Raw genomic sequence first — 21,348 nt, 5'->3', positions numbered from 1 at the left:
AACCATTTCCTGGCTGGTATTCTTGTTAGCTTCAGAGATGGGGTGAGGGATGAGCACGCAGCCCCACTCCGATGGCATTCACCGTAAGGGATGGGTTCGCACTGCTGAGGAAAATGGCTGTTTCAGCAGCAAGGAAATGTAAGCCAGTGGAGGCCACCATGTGAAATGCCTTCCTGAAGCAGAGCTCAAGACAGAAGCCAGCAGAGCAGACAGCACGGGGCCACACAGAGACAGACACCGCCACAGCCTTCCTTCCGGCTTCTGAATCCGGCTATCCTGAAGTGGCACCCCCACACTGGCGAGCACAGGGCACTCGGCCGCGACCTCGGTGACTCACTGTATGGCTCTGTTCCTCTCTGGGTAACCCGTGCACAGCAGGGTCCCCATCTACCTAGAGCATTCTCAGGGGGTTACGTGAGAAACGCTGCCAACAGTGCCCAGCAGACGTAAGCTTTCATTATCACCACCTCATATGACTGCTTATGAGACCAAGATACAAAGCAGACAAGCTCACCCACACAGTTAGACCTGAACATCTGCAATTAACAGTCTGATGGGCAGGGGAGGAGAGCCCCTATACACACACCCTATAAGGCTTGGGGGGCAGGTGTCAGGGTAAAGAGCTGTCTGATGGCGACCCTAGCATATGCCCTCCTTTCCCAATAAACACCTGCTTCTTAAATAGAATGAACAGGGGGTCGGGCGGTAGCGCAGTGGGTTAAGCGCATGTGACGCAAAGCACAAGGACTGGCATAAGGATCCTGGTTCGAGCTCCCAGCTCCCCACCTGCAGAGGGGTCGCTTCACAAGCAGTGAAGCAGGTCTGCAGGTGTCTGTCTTTCTCGCCCTTTCTCTGTCTTCCCCTCCTCTCTCCATTTCTCTCTGTCCTATCCAACAATAACAGCAGTGACAACAACAACGATAAACAACAAGGGCAACAAAAGGGAAAAAATGGCCTCTTAGGAGTCTAGCGGTAGCGCAGCGGGTTAAGTGCATGTGGCGCGAAGCACAAGCACAGTGTAAGGATCCTGGTTCGAGCCCCCAGCTCCCTACCTGCAGGGGAGTCACTTCACAAGTGGTGAAACATGTCTGCAGGTGTCTATCTTTCTCTCCCCCTCTGTCTTCTCCTCCTCTCTCCATTTCTCTCTGTCCTATCTAACAATGGTGACATCAATAAGGACAATAATAACTACAACAAGAATAAAAAAACCAGCAAGGGCAACAAAAAGGAAAATAAATAAATAGAACAAATTACTGAATCAGGATAAAAAAGAGAAAAAGTATATGCATATTTCTGAGGAGGAAAAGAGTAGGGGGTTCATTAAACAAGTGTCTTCTATACATAATATCCCTCCATCTGGTGTCAAAAAAAAAAAAATCTTTGCTCAATTAAACTCCCCTTAACTCATGTAGCAAACACTAGTGGTTATCAGACTCTATGCAAGAACTAGTAAGTCTAACAAAACAAACATATCAAACATTCATAGACCCGTTTCAAATCTAACACGAAGACAGCACTATCTATAGCAAGTAAGAGATGTACCAAATGTAGTAACTTCCCTTTGCTGCTTAGGTACTGAACTACAGACAAACCTCTCAATTCAAAAAAGCTATTGTTGACCTGTCTAGAAAAGAGTTTACCTTCTCAAAACAAAAGCTCTGAATGGCTTGAGTTACTTTAGGGTTCTCTGGGTTAAAGATGTCTGGGTGATTAGACAGAACGATATCCTCCATGAAAAACTGCCGTACTGTGTGAAGAGGGAGTTTCTGCAGATTCATTTTTCTCCCTTTAATTCGTAGCAAACCCACATGTCTGAAATGAAGAAAAATGCCTTGTCACTTTGTAAATTTCTGCAGGAAAAGATCAAAGTATCATATCTGTTTCTTTTATTTATTTATTTCCTTTTGTTGCTCTTGTTTTATTGTTGTAGTTATTATTGTTGTTGTTATTGATGTCATTGTTGTTAGGACAGAGAGAAATGGAGAGAAGAGGGGGAGACACAGAGGGGGAGAGAAAGACAGACACCTGCAGACCTGCTTCACCGCCTGTGAAGCGACTCCCCTGCAGGTGGGGAGCCGGGAGCTCGAACTGGGATCCTTGCGCTTTGCGCCACCTGTGCTTAACCCACTACACTACTACCCGACTCCCCATATCTCTGTTACTACAAAATATTTCCTTACTTTTTTTTATTAGTGACTTACAAAGTTCCAAAATACTCCAAAGCGCCAGGTTCAAGCCCCCCACCACCACCACCATAAACCAGAGCTGAACAGTGCTCAGGTTAAAAAAACAAACGGAGTCGGGCGGCAGCGCAGCAGCTTAAGCGCATGTGGCGCAAAGTGCAAGGACCAGTGTGAGGTTCCTGGTTCAAACCCCCAGCTCCCCACCTGCAGGAGAGTCACTTCACAAGTGGTGAAGCAGGTCTGCAGGTGTCTGTCTTTCTCTCCCCGTCTTCCCCTCCTCTCTCCATTTCTCTCTGTCCTATCCAACAATGACAATATCAATAACAATAATAATAACTACAACAACAATAAAACAAGGGCTACAAAAAGGAAATAAATATTTAAAACAAACAAAAAACAGGGTTCTATGTCCCCATCCACATTTATTATTATTTTATTGTCCATCTTTTTTTATCACAACTACCAAAATATGAGTGGTCTCAAAGGTAAAACCTACTATAAAAACAGAGTTTAGCGGCTGCAAAGTAGCTCGAATGGTAGAGCTCTGGGATCCCATGCCTCAGGCTCTAGGCTCGACCCCTGGCACTGCATGTACTACAGTGTTATTCTGCCCTTTCTTTCCTGTCTCATGTAAAACTCTCCCATATGCAATACATAGAATCAATCTTTAAAAATTTTAGTTATTATTAACTACCATATAACTCTCATGATGAGAACAAAGAAATGTGATGTACTCTAACAGTGCAGCTATAACCAGAAAAACTCATTCGTTGGCTTTAGGTAAATTTGTTACAAGTAGACTGTGTGAAGTTAACAATCATCTCTAGCACTCTAAGTTGAAATACAACAAACAGAAACGTGAGCCCTAAACATGCCTAATGAACAGCAAGATCGTCACGACCACTGTGATGCCTTGTTGAAGATGGCTTAAAACCTGGCCAGACTGATGGTGAGCGCCCACCCAGTGACTAGTCTTCATAGAGAAACGTGACACGCAGACAGCAACGCTACCAGTACATCCAGTCTGGGGGTGACTAGGTGATAGCAGCATCTGCTTGTTTTATTAATTGACTTGGAAGACAACTACTCACTTCTTTACAGCTTCTCCTGGGGAGAGAGAAGTAACCACTGAGCTTCCAGGCTGTGACACATAGAAGAGCTGCTGCTCATTTTTGGTCGGAGCGATTTTACACTCGTGCTCATGTCCCCAGACGACAAGGTCAATGAAGTCATCCAAGAACTGCTCTGGGATGAAGTTAGTACTTCCATGCTTACTCCTATACCAAGATTTAAAAATAATAATAATAATAATATTACAAAAATCCAGAAATTAAAAAAAAATCAAATCTGTATTTTTCACTATTCACTAAAAAATTTATTCTCTCTCTTCTATGTGCCAGAAACTGCAAGAGAATGAGAATCAGAGAGAGTGAGTAGTCCCTTCCCTCAAAGGGTTTGCAAACCTGCAGAATGCAAATGAACACGAGCCTGGGGAGAGAAGATGGCCCATTCTGCATTTAGAAACAAACTGGGGAAGTCCTTTTATCTAGAGACAGTGCTCTAGCAATAGTAAAGCCTACAACATGGTCTAATTGTACACCCAGAAAGCAAACACAGAAAATGAAATGAAGTCTAGATTTTGCACAGTAAAAAAAGTCTCTAAATAAGCACAATTTTTTAATATCATCTTTGTTATCTTCACTTATTTTTTCGATAGAGACAGTCAGAAATTGAGAGGAAGGGGAGACACAGAGAGAGAGACAGAGAGACACCTGCAGGCTTGAACCAGGTCCTTGCACATTGTTAACATGTGTGCTCAACCAATTATGCCAACACCCTGAACTAACATTATCTTTATTTTACTGATGATAAAAAGCATGGCAGTAAAAAGAGCCTTACATGAGATGAGTTTTCTATAATCAACAGTATATAGGTAATTGGTCTACAAACTCTAGTTCTATACCTACTAAGTTATAATTATTAAAAGATAAACAAGAAGGGTTGTCTTCCCCAGCACTGGCCCAGAAACACTGCACACTTCTTCTTCTTCTAGCGTTTGCCCTTCTTCCGTAGCCAGTCAACAGCGTCAGGTTGAAAGCTGTCAGGAGCTGCTTGTTGCTGGCTTTGAAAGTGACTGGGATCCATGTGGATTCAGTCAGCTAGGAAGGATCGTCAGTTTCCCCAATGAATGGGTACTCACGGGACTGCACACTAAAGCAAAAGCACTCAAATACTTCATCCTGGCAGTCCCTGCACTCAAGCCCACGTTCACTCATTCAGCAGGAAGTGGCCACTGACTGACTACACGCAGAGGTCAGGCCTCCAGACGCTGAGGGTACACCACGGAACACAGCCTTCTCCTGGCTCTCATGAGAAAAAGGCAGTAACACAACACGCAGTCCTATGCAAATGTCTTTGTGTCAGGTAGTGAGAGATGCTCTAAAGCCAAGCCAAACACAGAGAGGAGACACAGGTGTTGTTTTCGCCGGGTTGGCTTCACGGGCGGGTAACAAACGACCAGGGACTCATGGTTGAGCTGTACGCAGTATCTCTTTATTCATGCAGGACGCAGCACAATCTATAACAAGCTAGACTAAACTAACACAACTACCAACAATCTTGTCCTTATAAATATACTAACCCAGTAGGGTGGGAACAGGATGCGACGCAGAGAGGGTGGAGAGAAAAGTGACTGGTGAAAATCAGGGTGTGACAAGGAGAGGGGGCGGAGCAGGCAAGAATTCTACCACTGAACCACCAATGCCCTGGAGGGAGGGTGGTGCTTCATGTAAATGTAAAAGTGATTTATGTAAATAGACCGCAGCAGTGGTTATGTAAATAGAATACAGTAGTTATGTAAATAGAATACAGTGTTAAGCAGGGGGTATTAAACTAATGAAACAGAAGGGGTTTTTAGAAGCATACCAACACACAGGGGCAGTCAGGAGAGGCAGGAGACATGTGGGCAGGGAAGGGAGGGAGGGAGGCGGTGGGCTGGGTGCAGGGTTAGGGCTGTGCTTGGCTGAGTACGGCAGCAGCAAGGACAGCAGGGTAGCTGACTGGAGTAAAAGCAGGGAAGAGGGAAAGCACAGGTTCATGTAACTAGCACTGTTTTTATATAACATCATCCAGCTGGGGGGGCCAGACGGTGGCACATCTGGTTAAGTGCACACAGCACTATGCACAAGGACCCAGGTTCAAGCCCCCCACTCCCCACCTGCAGGGGGGGAAGCTTCACAAGCAGTGAAGCAGTTCTGCAGGTGTCTGTCTCTCTCACCTACTCCGCCCTTCTCAATCTCTCTCTGTCCTGTCAAATAAATATATATTCCCCCAGAAGCAGTGGGCTCATAGTGCTGGCACAGAGCCCCAGTGATAACCCTGGAGGCAAAAATAAAATAAAACAAAGTGTTGGTATGTTTCTAGTTCCCGTCTGTTACATTGTTTGATGTTGTGGTCTATTTACATGGTCATTCTGTTGCAGCTGGGATCCCGTCTGTTACATTGTTTGACGTTGTGGTCTATTTACATGGTCATTCTGTTACACTGGTTTGGTCTCGCTCCCCCCACCTCCCGGAGATTTTGGTTTAGTCTTTGCCTTTCTTTCCGCGCTTCTCTCTTCTCCCCGCCCCCTATCCTTGGTTCCTGACGCTGCAGCCGGAGGAGAAGGATGCAAGACAAATTTGGGTTGTGATTAGATTAGATTAGTTTTTTGAACCGTTCGCTTGTGAATAAAGGAATACATGCTTCTCCACTCAGCCTTGTGTCCCTGGTCGTCTGTCTCCCACCACGAAGCTAGCCCGGCCTACTGGCGCCCTGAACTGTGACTGACAGTAAAGTCATTCAATTAGGGCACGAGATCATCACACCTGCTGTAGAGAAGCAGCGTGAAGAACTCTGCAGGACTCCGCTGTGCCTGCAAGGAGCATCATGCCTTCTGAGGAAGAGGGAAGATTATGCTGCAGTGGCCCGTGACGTGCAGACACACCAACACAACCAGACTGCTATATTTTACACGACAGAGTTCTCCTCTCACAAAGCCCACGTTCTTCCCTAGCAAAAGCAACACACTGGGCTGTGTACAGAAACAAACAGGCAATGAAGGCTCATGCTGAAGGCCGCTCTGGGATTCCACGGTGAGAACATGAGACTCCAAGGCCACAAAAGCAAGAAGGGAAATGCGCAAGGCTGCAGAGGGTACGCATGAAACAGGCAGAGTGAAGGGTGGGCATGTAAGGTGAGGGAGGTGGCCTAGGAGGTGCTTGAGTAGCCAGAACAAGGCTAAAGGCACGCGGGCTGGCAGAACTGCTGTTCCTCACATGAGCACGCACGAGCAAACGCGAAGCCACTCTACATGCAAACCAAGAGGAGGAAAGGATGTAAATATCTCAGAGACCTGAGGGCCGAGGTTCCTGTTAGAGAAGAGAGTGTCACAATGTGGTAAGCCTGAGGTGAAGATGGACTCTGCCGAGTGAACCAGAAGCACCAGGAGTCCATGCCAGGCAGGACCAGTTCGCGTGTGTGCCTGAGAGGTCTGGGTATGTCCCTGACACTGGCCACTGCAGTGCTGAGCAAGCCCCCCTAGCAAAAAGCACCTCACTGGTCACATCTAGGCTTCTAAACACCACCCTGCAAAAGCAAGCAGGGCTCCCTGAAATACATCCTACTGAGCAATCACCGACTCACAGCTGGGGCTAGTCTTCCCAGGGAAGGCCAAGGGAGCACATCGGCAGTGTGCCACCCACCCCTTTACTGAGGGATGGCCGTGTTTGCGCCTGGTGCACACACTCACTGTACGTGTCCTTTTATAGCTCTGGATCCATGTTAAACAGAATTTCAAAATGCACTTTCACAAAGCATATCTGCGTCTGCACTCAATACCCTCCAAAGAGTAAGGAACATTTCATTGCCATAGGCGAGCCTGGACACAGAGGTTTGGGGAATCTCAATATGTGATCCAAAATTTTCAGAGAATAATTTTACCTGTTCTGATGAATCACAAATAAATTAAACCAAGAGTTCTCATCTTCCTTGGGTCTCAACATCGTTACTTTCTTATTGACAAACATTCGATAGAGCCTTTCATCTGGAATGGATCCTGAAATGAACAGATGTGATTTTAAAACTGTTCCTTACTTTGAATTTTCAGAATGAGCATGTTTTTTTCTCTATTTATTTTATTTATTTATTATTGGATAGACACAGAGAGAACTTGAGAGGGGAGGGGAAAGACAGAGAGGGAGAGAGACAGAGAGACACTCGCAGCCCTGCTTCACCACTCTTGAAGCTTTCTCCCTGTAGGTGGGGACCAGGGGCTTGAACCTGGGTCCTTGCGCATTGTAATGTGTGCACTTAACCAGGTGCGTCACCATCTGGCCCCGCATATTTTTTTTCTTAGCTGTGTGCTCCTCTGAGTATTTCATTTTCCGATCAGAGGTACATGAGAGCTGGAGTCCACTATCCACAGTTGTGAATGCCCCTGGCTCTTGCACGGCAGGTGAATAGACATTCAAAGAATGTTTTGCATCTCAAGCACATACGCCTTCAAAATGTGCACAACGTGGAACGGAAAGTTTGGTTTTCTATTTATTTATGTGTTTTTGGATAGGGACCAAATGAGAGGGAAGGGGGGGTTAGAGAGGAAGAGAGGTTAGGGAGACACCTGCCAAGTCGAAACTAGAGGCTTGAACCTGTAACATGTGCACTTAACCAGGTGCACCACCACCCAGACTCCTGAAAATGTAGCTGTCATACTTGAATTTGTATTAAAATGCCCAGTTTTTCCTCTACTCCTTACTTATAAGCAACTACATACTTTTGCTCTGGTAGGTGCCTTATACACTACACAGACTGCATCAAAACAACTAAGAGAAGGAAGTGAACAGAGCTGGAGTCTAGAATGTGGCTCAGACAGCAGCTGTCTGCCTGCAGTGGGGAAAAGTCTCAAAGCAACTAAGAGTTAGAAGTGAACAGAACTGGAGTCTAGAATGTGGCTCAGGCAGCAGCTGTCTGCCTCTTGTGAACAGAGCTGGAGTCTAGAATGTGGCTCAGGCAGCAGCTGTCTGCCTCTTGTGAACAGAGCTGGAGTCTAGAATGTGGCTCAGGCAGCAGCTGTCTGCCTCTTGTGAGCAGAGCTGGAGTCTAGAATGTGGCTCAGGCAGCTGCTGTCTGCCTGCAGTGAACAGAGCTGGAGTCTAGAATGTGGCTCAGGCAGCAGCTGTCTGCCTGCAGTGAACAGAGCTGGAGTCTAGAATGTGGCTCAGGCAGCAGCTGTCTGCCTGCAGTGAACAGAGCTGGAGTCTAGAATGTGGCTCAGGCAGCAGCTGTCTGCCTGCAGTGGGGAAAAGTCCAGCATCCAAGGCCCAGGCTGGAGGCTGGCGGTACAGGCGGCCTGAGAAAGTGGACAGTCTGGAAGGTGGGGAGGTGCTGCACCCAGTAAGGAGAGCAAGCGGTGGTCAGCCAGATGGCAAGTAGCTTCAGGGTCAGGGTGTCTGCCAGCAGCACAGGAAACAGCAGCGGGAAACAGGGACCAGGGACCCCACTTCTGCCTTGGAGCTCATGAGGACCTGAAAGCAAATGTGTGGGACACAGGAGTCCCCAGGGCCAGGCAGCTTCAGAGTCCGTTCAGAAGAGGCTGCTGGGAGGAGGGTCTCTGCCAAGCACAAGGATACAAAAGGCTTGGGGAGGATTGGGAGACTGTCATGGGTAGCAGAAAACTCTCCTGCCTGAGGCTCAGAGGTCCCAGGTTCAATCCCCAGCACCACCACAAGTCACAGTATCATGGGTAGCAGAAAAGACTCTCCTGCCTGAGGCTCAGAGGTCCCAGGTTCAATCCCTAGCACCACCACAAGTCACAGCCAAACAGTGTTCTGTTGAGGGGAGGGGATAGGAGGTCTTTGGGTCAGGAGACGGCTCGCCCGGTAGAGTGGGTCCTTTACATGCCAGAGGAGAACATCTACACGGGTAAGTTTCACAAGAAGCTGATCTATGCTACGATGTCTCTCTTCTCTCTCCTCTGTCTCTTACACTCTACCGTTGAAAAAAAGAGTCCATCAGGAGATGTGGAATTGTGCAATAACCCAAGTGGCAGAAAGATCAAAATAAACAAAACAGAACGAAAAGGTAGGAGGGAAGGAGAGAGTCCAAACAAAGAAAATGAAAATGGACTGGAGGAGCCAGGCTGAGGAAGAGGACGATGACACGCTGGCTGCTGGAGGTGCTGCGACGTGGTCCCCAGTACGGGAGTGACAGGAACCAGCGCTAAAAGTTTTCTTTTTTATTTTTGTCATCAGCTGGGCTTCACTAGTCCAAGTCCAGTTTTTCAGAGAGACAGGGCAAACAGCACAGCACCACTAAGCCTCCTCCTGGGCTGCCCACATGGCAGAGCAGGCACTAACCTAGTGATTATCCTGTCAGGTGCTATCGGGGGAGTTACTTCCTAGCCTCTACTGGTTCACAGTCACATTAAAGTCAGCCTAAACTTATAAAAATAACCTTAGTGTTGTTTATTTAAGCCAATATATTAGCAAAGCAGTTTACATTTTTCAAAGATTTTGAAATCTGATGTTTACTTTAAGGCTATATATAGCACATTCCGATTCAGAATTTTTTTTTTTTTTTTTTTTTACCAGAACACTACTTAGCTCTGGTTTATGGTAATGCAGGGGATTGAACCTGGAACTTTGGAGCCTAAGGCATGAGTCTCTTTGCATAACCATTATGGTATCTACCCCTGCCCTCAAATCAATTTTTAACCACTCACTGTCAACATGAGGCCAGTAACTGTATGTTGCAAAGAAGCTCTAGAGCTTTCAAATGCTTGTAAGATATAAAATGCAGTTTTCAGATTTACTTGATAATTCCTTTTTTGTTTGTTTGTTTGTTTCCCATTTCTGTCCTTTTTTAAAAAAATTTTTTATTTATAAAAAGGAAACACTAACAAAACCAAATGATAAGAGGGGTACAACTCCACACAATTCCCACCACCAGAACTCCCTATCCCATCCCCCTGACAGCTTTCCTATTCTTTTTTTTAATTTGATTGTATTTATTTATTTATTTTATTTATAAAAATGAAACACTGACAAAACCATAGGATAAGAGGGGTACAACTCCACACGGTTCCCACCACCAGAACTCCGTATCCCATCCCCTCCCCTGATAGCTTTCTTACATACACCTCTGGGAGTATGGACCCAGGGTCATTTGGGGGTGCAGAGGGTCACCTAACACTCAGGATTCTATATCTAAGCTTAAAAGAAAATAACTAAATCAGGAGACAGTCTACCAAGGAGATCACGTGTGTTACCCCGCATGTAACCTGGATTTGAGGCCCCAGAACTACACAGGAGCACTAGGTGCTGAGGAAGTTTCATGAAAGGGGAAGCACTGGTGGTGTCTCTCCGCTGTCTCTCTTCCCCTCTATGTCTGTCTTTTTTTGTTTGTTTGTTTCTATCTTTGTTTGAAAGGGAAAAAAAGAGTGCAGCAGGTTACCACTGGTGCTCGGCAGGGCCAGGAGGCGGAGCACCTGGCTGAGTGCACGATACCAAGCCTAAAGACCCGGGTCAAGCCCCTGGTCTCCAGCTGCAGGAGCAAGCTTCACGAGACGCAAAGCAATGCTGCAAGTGTCTCTCTTACTCTCTCCTTCCCTATCGCTCTTCTCCTCGCAATTTCTCTGTCCTGTCAAGTTGAAAAATAAATGACAAAGCAAATATCAAGGGACAGTTGTCTTTAAGTATTAAAAATTTATCAAACCCTTCTTTCTCTAGTCACCAATAAGGAATAAAGTACATTTGCACCAGTTTTTAAAGACAGCAACCGTGATCGGTAGAATCCAATTTCCCAACTGCCTGATCTACTCCATATTATTAATAAAAACAGTAAAATAAAGCCATCTTACCTAAGCCATAGAGAGCAATTTTTGTGCTTCCTTTTTGAAGTAGAACAGGACTGATGTCTATTTTCTCCACAGACATTGAACGTCCAAAGTGATTCACAAATCCAGCACAACTTAAAATATCCAGGGCGCAGAGTGCATCTGCCTGTGCAAAACATTCTCAATGAGTACTAAAGCATCAAAACTAGACTGCATCATAGTATTACCTACTGAAAATATACTGCAGGGGGCCGGGCAGTGGCGCACCAGGTTAAGCGCACATGGTACAAAGTGCAAGGACCTGCACAAGGATCCCGGTTCTAGCCCTCCCGCTCCCCACCTGTAGGGGGGTTACTTTGTAAGCAGGTGAAGCAGGTCATCAGGTGTCTTTCTCTCCCCACCTCTCTCAATTTCTCTCCGTCCTATCCAACAACAATAATAAAATGCAAAAAATGGCCTCTAGGAGCAGTGTATTCATGGTGCAGGCATTGAGCCCCAGTGACAACCCTAGAGGCAAACACATATATTTCATACATATTTGGTTACAAAACATCAGGACAGGCTCTTCTCAAAATACTTATAGTAAATTACCTGCTGCCTTTTTCTATTACAAATAACAACTAGAAAACATCTAGATCTAGAATTGCATCTGCTGAACATAAAGTTCACGTCATGAAAACTTACTGCGACGTCTTAGTCAGTGGAAAATAAAAACCAGTCGTGAAACTGGTGCTTTGGGAAATCAAGCAGACCTCTAAACACATGGGTGAGGAGATCAGGTAACTAGTGGCTTGCAGCATCTATTCTGAGGCCAAGACCACCACACCACTTGCATAGCAAGCAGGTAGCAGTATGTCGTCCCGTAAGTCACACCAGCGTGTGAAGCACTCTTCCTCTACAGTGAGATCTCACAGGCTGTACAAATGCTGGGGGCTTGCTCCAGCACCTGGGACTTCCTGTTCCTCTCAGCATCTCATCTGCCAACTACTACTATAGACTTAAAAATTACTAAAAAGCCTAAGCATGAAAGGGAAGAAAAAGCTATTTTAAAAGCAGTATAAAAGCTTACAAAAGGTCAACGTGACTTTTTGACTCAATTTAACTAAAAAGTACTACTGCGGAAACTGATCATTTCTAAAATTTCAACAAAGTAAGAAATGGTAATTACTCCTGTTGGGTCATCATGATTGCCATGGATACTAAACACTGGAATGGAAATATTGAGGTTGCTGTCCTGGTAGTTCACCCATGGAAACCTTAAAGAAAAAATAAACAAGAATTAAAATCTCTGAAAGAGACAGGAGTTGTGTCCTTCAGTACCCTCCTCTGATGATAACAGTAACAACAATAGTGGATGATCTCAGTTTCCAAAGGACAACTAACTTGGAACTTTAAAGAATAAGGCCATCCGCTGTAAACTCATTTCAACCAAGTTTAAAATATCCTGAAGTGCTACTTGTTACAGAAAAGTCAACAAGTAAGGGAGGTTGTGAAGTGTATGAAAAAGAGACACATCTGATTAACAGGAAGTTAGCAGACTCAAAATTGTAAAAGGCTTCGTATTAGGATTTTATTGGGGGAATGGACACCCACACACCTAGATTAAAAATTCAAGTCCTATCACTTGCAGTATGTGCAACTCAAGCCTCTCAACCTACTCCTGGCTCCTTGTCACCAGCAGCTCTGCAGAGGCAAATGAAGCCAGTAACGTGCAGTGCACCACTGAAAAAATAGCTTGTAACTACACATGCAAAGGAGCTTAGCCCCGCCTTACTCAAATGGTAGCATAGCAGAGAGTGCTGCCCCCTGCTACCACCATATGTATTAAGGACTTTTGTTAGCATGAGCACAGAGTAAGAGGGAGACCAGGACACTACTCAGCCCTGTTGCAGGAGACGCTGAGGAAGGACCCTGGGGCCTCACGATGACAAGTCCCGAGCTCGAGTGCTCAGAGATGCCCCCAACCCTCCCCAGTCCTTATCAAAGCTGAGAAATTATTCCACTCTACAGAAAGAGCTCCCATAGGATATTCTGGCTGGCACATTCCATTGCGTGGGTGACTATGATCACATTATGCCATTAGAGCACCCCCAGACAGTTGTATAAATAAAGCTACAGCAAGCAAACCTGACTATAACGCCTTTTAGAGAGTAGAGGAGACTTATCTAGAAGGAAATTGTTAGACCAAAGGGCATTCACATTTGTCCACTTTAGATACTGCCAATTTCCCTCCGTGAAGGTCGTACACATCTTCATAGAATACTACAGAAATGAATGAGATTTAAGTTTCCCCTTATTTCACCAAGTTAATGCATTTTTTAAAGATTTGCTTTTATTATCTGTATTTGTTGGACAATGATAGTCAGAAATTGAGAGGATAGAGGGAGATAAAGGGAGAAATAAAGAAAGACCCGCAGCACTGCTTCAACACTGGCAAAGCTCCCAGGGGCTAGGAGCTCGAACCTGGGTCTTTATGCGCTATACCATGTGAGCTCAACTAGGTGCATCACCACCTGGCCCCTCACTAATACTCTTTCTTTCATGTTCTCCCAATGTCAGTGATAATAAGGACACAGAATAAAAATTCTACCAGTTTTTAAAAGTTCAAGTCTATGCTCAGCTGAACATCAAAGCACAGTAATGAAAACTGATTTCCTAGCTGCCCAGGAGGCGGTAGGCGGTGGGAGCACTCACCTGACAGCGCCAGGGCCACCGAGCGGGCACCACCAGTGTACTGGCAGTGGGGCAGCCACAAGGGCCAGGCCAGCAGCATACGCTCCCGGTGAGCTGGGACAGGGGCACCTCTACCTCTGTGGGGTCCTCCTTCCTAAGACCTAAAACAACCCACTACAAAAGATGCAACAGCAGGGCTCTGCAGAAGTATCAAGGTCACAACTGGCAAGGGAGACGAAGAAACTAACAGAAGCTGGGAGGGAGATGAAGGCAGTCTTCCCCTGAAAAGCAGGTGGTGTCCTACAGAACGCTAAGAGCAGCAGCGCCAAGAGCCTCTGTGACAGGGCCCTGAGGTGCAGTATAAGTCAGTTCCCAAAGCACCGGTCTTAAAGGAAAAGTGGCTTTCACCATATCAAACTTAAACACGTCTGCCAACAAAATGTCTCATTAACCGAGTCAAAAAGTCAGCAATTGGGAGTCGGATGGTAGCGCAGTGGGTTAAGCGCAGGTGGCGCAAAGCGCAAGGACCGGCATAAGGATCCCGGTTCAAGTCCCCGACTCCCCACCTGCAGGGGAGTCGCTTCACAGGCGGTGAAGCAGGTCTGCAGGTGTCTTTCTCTCCCCTTCTCTGTCTTCCCCTCCTCTCTCCATTTCCCTGTCCTATCCAACAACAATGACAACAACAACAATAACTACAACAATAAACAAGGGCAACAAAAGGGAATAATTTTTTTTTTAAGTCAGCAATTAGGAAAACAAACATCTGCATTAACAAAGGCTTAGTATCTAGAATGTCTGAGTAACTTCTGCAGATGCAGTAGGAAAAGAACGCAGTCTCAATTTTAAATAAGCAAAAGACCTGAACAGAAGAAGATCCAAAATGCTCAATGGAAACTCAGTCCCTCTCTTAACTAAAGAAAAACAAATTAATACAACAACATTGAGGAATTAAGGCCCAACAGTTATTAGGACAATAGCTTTCTGTGAAGGATAGCAAGGTGTCTACGTTTGCATGTCTCACACAGAGAATATTATACACAAGTAGAGATTCACTTAAGCAACTAATACATACTTACTTACTGAAACCAAAGTTGACTGACTGATCACTGAGAATTTCAAACTGTACCGGTCGGTCACCCATGCAATATTTTCTGAGTGACTCAAGGCAGGTGTGTAGCGTTTTCCTTGAGGGTTTATTTTCATGGAAAAGATCACCACCCAGCAAAATAAAATCCACCTAATCAACAGAAAATGGTGTTAAAATGAGTATGCTTTATAGACAAAATTTTTACAACTATACAATAACAGAGAAATCACTTGTCTGGTGTACAGGACTTAGAGGCCCGAGGTTCCCTGGTCAGTTCCAGGGCCACGTGGACCAGAGTAGTGATCTGGCATCTCTCTTTCTCATGTGAAACTATGTCTCACACGAAATAAGTAAAACACAAAAAAGTACATCTTTAAAAAATAAAAACGGGCTGGGCGGTGGCTCATCTGGTTGAATACACAAGTCACAATGCGCAAAGAAAGACCTGGGCTCAAGACACCGGGTTCACACCTGCAAGGGGAAAGTGTTTTGAGTGGTAAAGCAGTGTTGCAGGCGTCTCTCTATCTCCCCTTTCCTTCTCAAGTTCTGGCTTATCTCTAACAAACAAATAAATGAAGCTAACTTAAAAGCAGCTTAAACTTTACATTTGTTTTAAAAGAAATTAAAGGGCATGCGACACACACACACACCCCAGAGCTGTCATCACAACTCGCTCTGCTGAGGGCAGGAAGCTCGTCTGAGGCAGCACCCAGGAGGGCTGTGCTACTGTGGGTTGTGCTCTGGACGCTGTGGCGGAGGGTTTCAGAGGGACCGTCTAGAACACCCACAGCAGCAGAGAGCGGCCGAAAAAAAAAGTGCAGCACACTCAGGCATGCAAGAGGCGTGCAGTCTGAAGACTCGGATTAAGTTCCTGGCTATACACAACGGGGAGCAGAGCACTATGGCTATCACACTGGGGGTTTCCACAGAAAGACAGGACTTAAGTCAGAACGTCAAACGTCAGCATGATTTGAGGAAAGGAAGAGATGATCAGAGCCGGGGCTCAGAATAAGCAAAGCAAGGTGAGCAAGAGCAGGCTGCCATAGTAACCCAGCTTCCAGCTCCCCGAGGCACTGGGGGAAGCTTTGGTGTTGTGATGTCTAACCTGCCCGTCTATCTACCTGAAGAAGTCTACCTGGAGCAGTGAAGTCCGGGGGAGAAAAGGAGAAGGGCGAGGAGGAGAAGCAGCAGCAGCAAAACAAAACCCCTACAACAGTGCTCTGAGGGCAGTGGGAAGAGAAGGCAGTGCACTCCTGCAAGATGAAAAGGGTCCTGGACGGATGGGAGAATCAAAACCTGCAGAATCTTATCTGGCAGGCTGGGCAGTAGCACACCTGCTTGAGGGCACAAAGACCCAGGTTTGAGCCCCCACTCCTCACCTGCAGGGAGAAAGCTTCATGAGTGGTGAAGCAGTGCTGCAGGGCTCTCTCTCTTTTTCATTGTTTAAAATTTTATTAGGCTTTTTTTTTTTATTTTCCCTTTTGTTGCCCTTGTTTGTTTACTGTTGTAGTTATCATTGTTGTTGTTATAGATGCCATTCGTTGTTGGATAGGACAGAAAGAAATAAGAGAGAGGAGGGGAAGACAGAGAGGGCGAGAGAAAGACACCTGCAGACCTGCTTCACCGCCTGTGAAGCGACTCCCCTGCAGGTGGGGAGCCGGGGGCTCGAACCGGGATCCTTACGCCGGTCCTTGTGCTTTGCGCCACGTGCGCTTAACCTGCTGCGCTACCGCCCGACTCCCTAAAATGTTATTAGTTTTATTTATTGGATACACAGAAATTGAGGTGTAAGGGGGAGAGTGAGAGAGATACCCCTGCAACACTGCTCCATATGTGAAGCTTTCCCCCTGCAAGTGGGCAGCAGGGGCTTGAAACTGGGTCCTTGCACATGGTAACATGTGCACTCAGCCAGATATGCCACCACCGGGCCCTTCGTTCCTTGTCTATCTCACCCTTTCCTCTCAATGTCTCTGTCTCTATCTAGTAATAAAGTATTTCTTAAAATAACCTTATTTGGAAGTGACATTCCCTATTGTAATTTCGTTCTTGTTGATTTTAAAATTGTTTTTGTTTCACTGGAAAGATGAAGCTCAGTTTAAATATTAAAGGTATACAAGTTGCTTTGTTACAGTGGAACTAAATGTGCACAAAAGAGAGTTCTGGCAACACAGCAACTGTGCTTAAAAAGCAGTTAAAGATGATTAAGGTGCTAAGTCGACATGTCTTAGCATTTTTTATACCTGGTGTGTGACTGCAGGATGCAGAGAAAGACACAGCCTAGGGGCTGGATGGCGGCACACCTGGTTGAGTGAATATGTTACAGTGCACAAGGACCTGGGTTTGAGCCCCCAACCCCCCCGCCCCCCACAGGGGGAAGGTGGTAAAGCAGGGCTGCAGGTGACTGTCTCCCTCCCTCCCTATCACCCCCTTCCCACTTCTGGCTGTTTCTATCCAATAAATAAAGGAAAAAAAAGAAAAGAAAAGCCCATGTCTATGGCCTTCTGCACAAAGCGGATCTACTGCTGAGAAAATGTCAGGTAACCTATAAGGATAGCCTACAAAGAGCCGCCTGGCGCTCTTCTAACACCAGGGCTGTGAAAGGAAGGCAAACTGAGGAGAGGCACCGAGCAGAAGCGAAGGAAGAAGCAGGGCAGTTAGACACAGCAGGCAGTGCTGAGCCGGCGCTGAACAGGCCCACCCACACCCACCCACACGCCCACAAGCCAGTGTTACTAGTGGCAACACCTCGGCATCGCACACAGGCTGAACCCGCACTTATCTCCTGGCTTTGATAAACACATTGCGGAGACATGAAATTACTCTCAAATGGCTCAGAAAAAAAACTGGATGTACAAAAGGGAAGGACACAAAGCAAATGTGGTAAAGTGCTGGAAATTTTGGTTTAAGGACAAGGAGCGTTCTGTACCATTCCTGTAAAAATGATACTGTTCCAATATTAGAAGTTAAAAACGAAATCAAGGAGCTGGGGAAATAGCACAATGGTTATGCTAATGACTTCTCCACCTGAGACTCCGAGTTATCAGGCTCAATCCCCAACACAAAGCAGAACTGAGCAGTGTTTTGGTTAAAAATATATGTATACGGGAGTCGGGCGGTGGCACAGCGGGTTAAGTGCACATGGCGCAAAGCACAAGGACCAGTGGAAGGATCCTGGTTCAAGCCCCTGGCTCCCCACCTGCAGGGGAGTCACTTCACAGGCGGTGAAGCAGGTCTGCAGGTGTCTGTCTTTCTCTCCCCCTCTCTGTCTTTCCTTCCTCTCTCCATTTCTCTCTGTCCTATCTAACAACAACAATATTAAACAACAAGGGCAACAAAAAAGGGAAAATAAATAAATATTAAAACACACACACACACACACACACACACACTTGGGGGCCAGGCGGCAGTGCAACAGGTTAAGCGCACCTCACACAAAGCACAAGGACCAGAATAAGAATTCTGGTTCAATTCCCTGGCTCCCCAACTGCAGGGTCTGCAGGTGTCTCTCTTTCTCTCCCCCGTCTTCCCCTCCTCTCTCCATTTCTCTCTGTCTTATTCAACAACAACAAAAAAAAACCCAGCAATAACAATAACAACGGCAACAAAAAATGGGGAAAAATGGCCTCCAGGAGCAGTGGATTAGTAGTGCAGGCACCGAGCCCCAGGGATAACCCTGGAGGCCATATATATATATATATATATATATATATATATATATATATATATATATATATATGTATATTCCCCCCCTGGGGCTGGGTGGTGGCGCACCTGGTTAAATGCACATGCTACAATGTGCGAGGACCTGGGTTCAAGCTCCCAGTCCCCACCTGCAGGGGGAAAGCTTTGCAAATGGTGAAGCAGGGCTTCAAGTGTCTCTCTATCTCCCCATTCCTCTTGGTTTCTGGCTGTCTCTAGCCAATAAATAAAGATAAGAAAAAAAGAAAAGAAAGATATATACACATATATTTCCTTGGGGCCACGTGGTAGTGCACCCAGTTGAGCACACACACCACCACGCACAAGCACCAGGGTTCAAGCCCCCAGCCTCCCCACATGCAGGGGGATGTTTCCTGAGTGGTAAAGCAGGTGCCCCTTTCTCCCTCACTCTCTCAGCAGATTCATAGTGCAGGTACCAAGCCCCAATGATAACCCTGGTGGCAATTAAAAGGAAATTAAAAACAAAACGTTTTTCCTTAATACAATTCAGACTGCCACTGCTGGCCCTCCCCCACAGCCTGCCGTGGGCAACACGGGCCAGCCAGCCAGCCCGCCCGGCATAGCTGCTGGTCTCTCCGCTGGGCCTTTACCCTGCTGCTCACGAGCTATACGAGATTCCATCTTTACTCATCCAAACTGGTCCATTCTGAAAACCCAAGTGAAACGGCCTCACCAATGATCCCACCTTGCTGTCCTGTGACCTCTCCTACCTCCACACTCCCAGAAAGTACGGCCTTGCCGCCCCTGGGGCTCTTGGCACAGACCCAACCCCCGTCTCATTCCACACAGCAGCTAGACAGCTACAGCGGTCAGCATCTACACGCCACACGGGTGCTCACGCAGGACGCCGCACATCTTACAAAAGTAGCTCCAACCTGAGTTAAGAGCACAGAGCACACAGTGCTGTTTGGGCTTCCAGCATACTGGTATTTACGCAGGCAAGGCGAGCGCATGAGCGCAGAAAGCAGATCTCTGAAGGGCAGAGTGTGCTGACAAAACGATAGCAGGAACTTCAACAAGGAGGGAAGGGCAAAACACAGGCGAAACTGGTACTAGAGGCGGGGAGGGTGGGAGGGGCTGAGTGGGCACTGGGGCCCAGGCAGACACCCTCATGGAAGGATGAGAGCGCACCCATGTGGCCAACGGCCTGTATGCCACTGCTTCCCTAATAAAGCAAATTCTTAAAGAGAAAGAAGTTACAAAAATGTAAAGATGTCAGTCTACTTACTTCATTTTCCTGGGCAAGTCTTAAAATCTCATCAAGTGTTACAAACGTGTCATTTCCTCTGACTGCATCTTTCTCCATAAATCCCAGGTGAATATCCGTGGCGACTAAAATTTTAAATGTATTTTCATCATCTCTGTATTAAAAAAGAACAGTTCAATATGATCCTTTAAAAGGTTGTACAAGGGGCCTGAGCAGTGGTGCACCTGGTTGAATAGGGACCCAGGTTTGAGCCTCCTGCCCCCCTGTGCTGGGAGGCATCTGTCTCTTTTCCTTTCTGCCTCCCCCACCCCTCTCAACTTCTCTCTGCCCTATCCAATGTGTGTGTGTGTGGGGGGGGGGGGCGGTGGACAGACCCCAGGGGGGAAAAAGGGAAAAATGGCTGCTCGGATTAGTGAAGTAGTGCTGGCACAAGCCCCAGGTATAGCCCTGGTGGCAAAACAAACAAAAAAGGATGTACAAACGAAGTGAAACCTAAAGTCAGTTTTCTAACTTTAAACTAGATCTTGAACATCTGAATTATCAACAGATTTCTTTTCTTTTTTGGTTGTTACTAGGATTTCACCACTCCAGGCCAACTCTCTCCCAGGTGTGTGTCTGTCTCTCCTTCTCCCTTCTCAATTTCTCTTGCCAAAATAAATAAATAAATATTATGGAAAAAAGATGTTGGTGAATACAACTTGCCAGGAAGTTTAAGTTCACTGCAGCTTTAACATTTTTTAAAAATATTTATTTATTCCCTTTTGTTGCCCTTGTTTTATTGTTATATTTATTATTGTTGTCATCATTGTTGGATAGGACAGAGAGAAATGGAGAGAGGAGAGGAAGACAGAGAAGGGGAGAGAAAGACAAGACACCTGCAGACCTGCTTCACCACCCGTGAAGCGACTCCCCTGCAGGTGGGCAGCTGGGGGCTCGAACCAGGATCCTTATGCTGGTCCTTGCGCTTTGCGCCACGTGCGCTTAACTGGCTGCGCTACTGCCCAACTCCCCAGCTTTAACATTTTAAGCCAGGGCAGGGGTAGACAGCATAATGGTTATGCAAAATGATTGTCACATCTAAAGTTCCAAAGTCCCAGAGCCGAGCAGCACTCTGGTAAAGAAAGGAAAGCCACTTTAAGGCAAAGCGCAATAATATGCACGTATGACAGCAACGTGCCAAGTCACCAGGAGAACCGGGTCCACAGCTGCACCAACACACAGCTCAATTATTAAATGTGCTTGCTGACGACTAGCACTTCAGCCGACGGACAAGCTCTTTACTTCCGGGAGGGGGATTCTCTCCTTTCTGGTGACCGTGCTGGAGGAGCTCAGAAGCCCAAAGTCCCCGGGATTCCCGAGCGGAGCTTACAAGGCATCCACGGGGCTCATGACGGCAGCGGACGGGTGGGCCTCTCCTGGCCTCTCCTCGGGTGCGGGCTGGCGCTGTGGTCGCTCGGAGCCCCTGCTCCCTAATCCAGCAAACTGAAAGCAGAACCACCAGGAAACACACGTTTTAGAGACCGGGCCTGCAGTTTTAGAGGAATGGCACCTTCCTGTAGTGACAGCTGTTTTATGTCTTTGGAGCGAAGGTGATTTCCAGTCCTCC

General features: G+C 46.5%; 1 protein-coding gene across 5 annotated transcripts in view; it reads right to left on the bottom strand.

Annotated features, from left to right (window-relative positions):
- Positions 1-21,348, bottom strand: part of MRE11 (MRE11 homolog, double strand break repair nuclease) — a 51,427-nt gene extending 30,079 nt beyond the window's left edge. Inside the window, exons 1-8 of one of the 5 annotated variants that reach the window (XM_016192916.2) lie at positions 21,112-21,348; positions 19,764-19,896; positions 14,805-14,965; positions 12,224-12,311; positions 11,080-11,221; positions 7,164-7,278; positions 3,275-3,460; positions 1,641-1,812 (exon numbers count right to left, since the gene is read on the bottom strand). In XM_016192916.2, coding sequence (XP_016048402.1) covers positions 1,641-1,812; positions 3,275-3,460; positions 7,164-7,278; positions 11,080-11,221; positions 12,224-12,311; positions 14,805-14,965; positions 19,764-19,896; positions 21,112-21,131 — 1,017 coding nt within the window. In that variant the 5' untranslated portion in view covers positions 21,132-21,348. Of the gene's footprint in view, positions 1-1,640; positions 1,813-3,274; positions 3,461-7,163; positions 7,279-11,079; positions 11,222-12,223; positions 12,312-14,804; positions 14,966-19,763; positions 19,897-21,111 lie in introns of those variants that run through there. The other 4 variants (XM_060179666.1, XM_060179668.1, XM_060179667.1 and 1 more) reach the window with 4 other exon arrangements.

This window comes from Erinaceus europaeus, chromosome 20, assembly GCF_950295315.1.
Source record: "Erinaceus europaeus chromosome 20, mEriEur2.1, whole genome shotgun sequence".
Lineage (NCBI taxonomy): Eukaryota > Metazoa > Chordata > Mammalia > Eulipotyphla > Erinaceidae > Erinaceus > Erinaceus europaeus.
The sequence above is the reverse complement of the archived record's forward strand: the minus strand, read 5'-3'. Positions and strand labels throughout refer to the sequence as shown.